At 29.6% G+C, this 6,326-nt stretch overlaps 1 protein-coding gene across 3 annotated transcripts in view; it reads left to right on the plus strand.

Annotated features, from left to right (window-relative positions):
• The window catches only part of LOC143225030 (atos homolog protein A-like), a 29,968-nt gene extending 24,108 nt beyond the window's left edge, over nucleotides 1–5,860 (plus strand). Inside the window, exons 9-12 of one of the 3 annotated variants that reach the window (XR_013013573.1) lie at nucleotides 252–413; nucleotides 2,024–2,166; nucleotides 3,158–3,333; nucleotides 5,471–5,860. Coding sequence is in view for 2 of the 3 variants with exons in the window: in XM_076453688.1 (XP_076309803.1) it covers nucleotides 252–413; nucleotides 1,859–1,918; nucleotides 3,158–3,333; nucleotides 5,471–5,636 (564 nt within the window). In the remaining variant the exon portion in view is untranslated. Of the gene's footprint in view, nucleotides 1–251; nucleotides 414–1,858; nucleotides 1,919–2,023; nucleotides 2,167–3,157; nucleotides 3,334–5,470 lie in introns of all 3 variants that reach the window. The other 2 variants (XM_076453688.1, XM_076453689.1) reach the window with 2 other exon arrangements.
• Nucleotides 5,861–6,326: the final 466 nt, after the last annotated feature.

Below are 6,326 nucleotides of genomic sequence, written 5' to 3' on the forward strand. Positions count from 1 at the left end.
TCAGTTTTCTTGTTTGGACATGTTAACTTGCCTGGTGATTATTCAAAATTAGTAAGTATTTTACAAACATATTTTGAAATTTGTTTTTCCTATGAAAACCCAAATTAGCTTACAAATGGTTACGTATACAACATAAGAATGAAACTTTTCATCTAGATTAACCTTGTGGTATTCAGTATAAATGAACAGGAATTTTTTTTATAATATTTTTCTTTTTATAATGCTATAAAATATTGTTTTATACTTTACAGGAATCTGTTTTAAATGGATGTTTAGAGCCTGTTAGTACAGTGGAAGGTTTTACAGCAGAGATTGGTGCTAGTGGATCATTTTGTCCACGTCACAGAACTCTTCCAGTCACTGTATTTTTTTATACGTTAGAAGGAACTGATAAATTAATTTCTCCATATTTGGTAAGTATCAAAACCTTGTTACTGCATACGTTATTTGTGAGTACTGAACAAATACAAAGAGTTCCTGTATACAAGGATATGTCTTGTTTAAGAACAGATAATTGCATCTTGAATGTAAGATTTGATAATTGACCTTTTAAGGGAACCATACACACAAAATATTGTTTAATATTGCAACTGTGTATAATCAAAGGTTGCAAAAGTCCTTTAAAGATGGGGCTACTTGACTCGTAGCATCTTGTCTAAACATTACATAGAATAATACTTTGAGATGATAAAAATAAATATGGTGGACTAGTGACATCTCGCATAAAACATTACTAATATATGGACTAGATTTCTTTTATTTTATTTTTCAGAATTCTTTGGTTGCAAACAATTGACACAATTATTGTTCTAATAAATTATTATTTTTAACAGAACAACATATAGGAAAGATAAATTACTGTGGCAGTATTTTTATTTTTTGTGTTTGTATGTTAAAGATTTGGGATGTTTATACATTTTCTTGCTTTACTAAAAATACATTTTCATGCCCAACATCACTGGGTACTGGACCAATGTGATATTCTTGTATACTAGGATATATTTCACACTCTTTGGGAACAGGTATTCTTACCTTGAATGTAAGACTTACAATACTTACATATTATTGGAAGCATTGAAATATATAATTTTATTTTTTTACATACTACATTTTTCTTAAATATTTGCTCATTTTCATAACTTGCTAAAGCCATTATCTTTCTTAGCTGTGAATTTGTAACTACTAAATGTTGCAATGTATACATTGTGAATGGTAGTTTGTGGTGTTTAATTATGCTGATTATGAAAGTGTTTATATAATTGGTAAACGTTAAATCAGTTGACATTATGCCTATTTATTGTTGATCTCTGCCCAGTACTATTCAGCAAATATCTTTTAGCCAATAATATATGTTACACTGCTTAACACTTACCCAGCAAGGGGAATAAATAAGAATAATTTGCATAATAACATCTTTTCTGATATTTCTTGACACATAAAAAGTAAATAAATAAAAGTATTACTTTATGGTCATGACAAAATTATATGTGAAGAAACAAATACAATATAATAATTTCAGTTGGTTTTCATATTTCGTAAAGTCTTGCCAGAAAAACAATGGATAGTTTGCTTTTCATGTAACTTTTTACTTGACAAGAAATGTTTAGTATAGTTTAATTTTCATTCCCAGTACACTAAGGTAACCTACAAACATCATTGCAGTAAGATTTACCATTGGAAAAAGTGTTGTTGTTTTTGTTTAATATTTAATGTGTATTTTTAGCTTTCATTGAATGACAATGAAAATTTTCTTCACATTGTTTCATTGTACATTTTTAAAATGTTACCCTGAATTCATCTCCCTAAAACTAATTTGTTGTTTTTGGCGTGTGTATCAATTTTTTATTGTTATATCTAGGGTCATATCAGTCTAGGAAGGAAAGGCTATCATATTCCTAAACAAGGAACTGTACAAGTGGTATGTGTTTATTTTTTGACAGGGTTAATTTGGTAACACTTGCTGTGAATTAATATTGGTGTTTGTTATTAAAATTTAGTAAGAAATTGTCATTTTATCTTTCAGTCAAACACTGAACAGCTTAATTCTATTGGTGGTTCTATCTGTGAAAAATGATGGTTCTTGTCATACAGTTTTCTATGATATTTGGGTTTGTTCTGAAAGACACCTGTTAAAAAGAAAAACAGCTCAAAATGATCTGACAATTTGTAAGTTATTAAGTATGATAGTACTTAATAGTAGAGGTTGCCTAAGTTTCCAAATAAGTTGCACACTGAGAAATCGCTGTCAAATTCTTAAGCAAAGAAACTGACTTTTCAGAGTATTGGTTGCACATATACTTATGTCATGAGGGTTGCTAATATTTTTGGTATAACAAGTAAAAAATTCCTAAAACAGCAACTTTTTTTGTCTACTACCTAATCATGTTAGCAGTTCTAGCCCTTAAATAGCTCAGACTGTTGCTACAAGATTTCACCAGCTTACATAGCTGGTCTTTGAGTATCCACTTTTGATATATTAGAGATTTTTTTATAAATGATAAATGTATGCAAGTATTTAAAATCTTTTAATCTATTGATAGTCATGGGGCTGTTTCTAAAGGTAAAAGTAATCAAACAAGAGCTTTACAAAATTATGAACTTCAAAATGAGTATGGATCTTGCTGCAAAAAGTAATGAAACAAAAATTAGTCATAAATATACATTTAATTCCTACTTTTGCAACCTTATACACTTACCTGTAGGCCAAAGTAGGGGTTACATTTTATAAATTTGTGATTGTGGTTTTAATTCTTGTGAAAGTAGTAGCTCTCAGAGATATGACTATACTAAGAGTTTATAAATGTTGTGTCCATTCCATGGACCTATAAAAACAACAAATAAATTGGAAAAATGGGATCATTACTGCAATAAGAGGTAAACAAGTAAGTTGATACTAGTTGGATAGATTTTAAAACAATTTTAACTCCTCACTTTGACTGTCATTTTGATCCATATAGCTGAACGAAAGCAGTTTAAATGTTTCAACCATATTAAACTTTTATATAAAGAATTGAAACTGAGTCTGTAAATCCAGATAGGTAGTTGTGCAACTAATCTAAATTATTCTTTTTTTTATGTGCATGTTATAAATTGTTCTTTGCTTTCTTTTATTGGCATTTTCTAGCAAATTTTTATAATGCTCAATAATTTTTTTAAGACTCTATTCAATCCTCATCAAACTGTGGTCAAGATGTTTGTAGTGAGGTATAATATGTTTGATATGCCACCACATTGCCAAACTTTTCTGCGTCAACGGACACTGCACATGCCAGTAGGAGCTTCTCAAGATGACTCTGAAGCTCGAAAGTGGCTAAGATACCTCATACATCTCAGGTGTGTGAGCTGATTTAAGTAGCAAATCTTTATGATGTCTTTACAATAACTAGTAGACTTGTTGCAGTTTTTTTATTACTGTACAGTTAGTTATATTTGAAAAGATGCACTACAAAACTCACATTGCAAACAAATATTTAATTATTTCTTTTACCAACATTTGCTTTTCTTTTTAAAGCAAATTTGTTTAAATGTAATTGTGGGTTAATTGACAAGATTGGTGTGTGTGGTCTCAATGGAAGTGCAATCATTTAAAAATAGACATTGGAACATAGACTTGAATGAGGAAAACTAGACTTGTTTTCTTTATAGATCTGGGATTCTCAAGCTGTGATATGTGGAGTTAATGGTGGTTGTACAAAAACAAGTAGTTATTGTAAAAATTATAAAATATGTAAATAAGCTTAATTTGAGCTTTCTGCATTCTTATGTGCACCATTCTTTTCATTTGTAGATTTACTCTTTGCCGATGTTTCCTTTCTTTCAAATTGACAAAAAATCACACTATCATTTTTCCCAGAAAAAATAATCACATCCTCATTAATCGGTAGCTGTTAAAAATATTAATTTTTTTTAAAACTAGGTTTTTAAAAAAATTAGGTCTGAGTGATGATACAAAAAAAAATGGTATGCAAGCTTCAAATGTTTGAAGACCACTGTAAAAAGTTAATCCAAAAGTGAACTATTTAACAACAATCAAAAAGTTTGTTTAGCAGCAGATATGACAATCAAATACAACACCTACAGTGAAGCACGATAGGGAATGTTTGTTTTTGGTATAATCTCTGCTGGTGCTCTACAAAGAACTGATGGTACTCTGGTGACAGGTAAATGAAAAATCCTGAGACATCATGCCATTTCCCCAAGAACACATCTCATTTGATGAGGATTCATCTTCCAACAAAGCACTGACCTCAACTGTTTAGAAAATACAGTGACAGTAAAGAGGCATAAGAAATGCATCCGTTGTGAATTCCCAGTATGAATTGTTTTGTAGGCAGTGTGAAATAGTGACCAAACAATTTCGTTGAATTCTTGAGAGTAATACAGGATACTTAAAACAGTATTCTACAATCATACTTTGATAAACTATATGACAGCATGAAAACAAGATGTAATGTTCTGGGTGGAAAACATATGATTGACATGCACAATGGAACTGGATTATACAACTTATTCACTTTCTCGCATATTTTTTATGATAATATTTTGTATCAATAAGAAATTAATGATATTCTCCTCATTTGTTGGATTCTTAAACATGGTGCTCATGTGTTTCCTTGACTACTTCCACTATTGTATGTACATGTATCTTCATGTAGCACTCACCTTTAATAGAATTACTACAATGATCAACTGATAGCTTCAGATGTAAAATTCATAGTGGTTACTGGTACATGAAATCTACATAAAAGTATATATTTACTTTCTTCCAGGTTTTTTGTTATATTTAATGTATGCACTACTTTAACTTATGGTATAACATAAATATTTTGTACTTTTTCTTTCACTTGCAATATTCATATTAAGCCCCTCCAGTCAGTTTACCATGATGTGCCTTTGGATCTTGTCCGTACTCAAAACATTAAAACTTAGCACACACTTACCAAATCTTTTGAATTCTACTTTTAACCATTTTTTGCATGCATAAAAGCAATGGAAAAATACCTTTGAATGAGTCATGTTCTGTAGATTAAGAAACTTTTCAGTTATAAAGTTTATATTTCTCTGAATAGTTTTTTAATATGAATTACATTCACCTACATATTAATGATTTCCTTATAATTCTTTTCCATTATTATTATTAGTGGGTATAGTATTATATTATTGTTTTAAAAGTTTAAAGTGTTTTGGTAATAACTACAACTAACACTGAATGATTGAAATAGTTTTATTTCCAAGTGGTAGGCTTGAGGTGTTTTCTGAAGAACATTTTCAACATTTTTAAGTGCATACTATTTAGATTGTTAGCTGTCTTAAATTTATAGTTTCTTAAGTTGTCTTAAGGACTTATTTGATATACTGTGTATAGTGAGTAGAGTAACTGACATTGGAATTTTAAAAAATATTTGATTATGTTAACAGATTTTATTTTTTTAAAAAAAAGTAGACAGTTTCCTAATTTAATTTCCAACAGGTTTGCTAGTTCAAAATCAGGACGCATCTACCTCCACACAGATGTGCGTTTAATTATCTTCAGAAAGAGTGATGTTGATGCAGCCACTGTTCATGAAGACAAGCCATATGAACTCAGATCTTTCATTCAGGAGCCTTTGAATCCAAAATTTTCTCCTCGCAAATAATCGTAGTACTTTATAGGATGGTCTTTTATGTGATTTTATAAGAGAAAAATTTGATTTTGTACATATATATTTACATATATCTATGTATACATATATATTTGTTGTTTGATTAGACAGTGTGGTGTGAATCATGTTAAAGGTATGATTTTAAAAATATATGACGAGATATATCTCATTATTTATTGTACTTTTAGAGCAGTCTCAATAAAGTTAAACTGAAAAAATCTGACTTTTTTTTTTGTGCTGCAAGCATGTTAAATGGCAGTTATTACAAACTAAAACAGATTTAATAATATTCAGAACATGCACAGCTTCAGCCTAAAGGTTTATTTCTGTTTTGTTACTTTGACACTCTTATGACATAAATTCTAATGAAAAAGCTGTTTTATTACAGTGTTTGTATGCTAACTTATGGTACACAATCTTTAAAAGTATTTGCTTTAAATACTATTTTATGACCTCCACAGATATTGGTTAGTACATTAGAAAATTGCCAGCAGGTAGATCAATAGCATGGTGAAATACTTGTTTCCATTCTAAAATCTGTGCATATTTAATGAGCTTACTTGCAGTATTAGGTAATGCTGTGATCTTTTTATCTCCATATAGCATACTAAAGTTATATTTCTTACTTTGAATTGGATAATAAGTGCCCTGTCTTTTCAAACTAATTACTTAAGAACATACTGT

Source organism: Tachypleus tridentatus, chromosome 9 (assembly GCF_004210375.1).
Source record: "Tachypleus tridentatus isolate NWPU-2018 chromosome 9, ASM421037v1, whole genome shotgun sequence".
NCBI classification, from domain to species: Eukaryota; Metazoa; Arthropoda; class Merostomata; order Xiphosura; family Limulidae; genus Tachypleus; species Tachypleus tridentatus.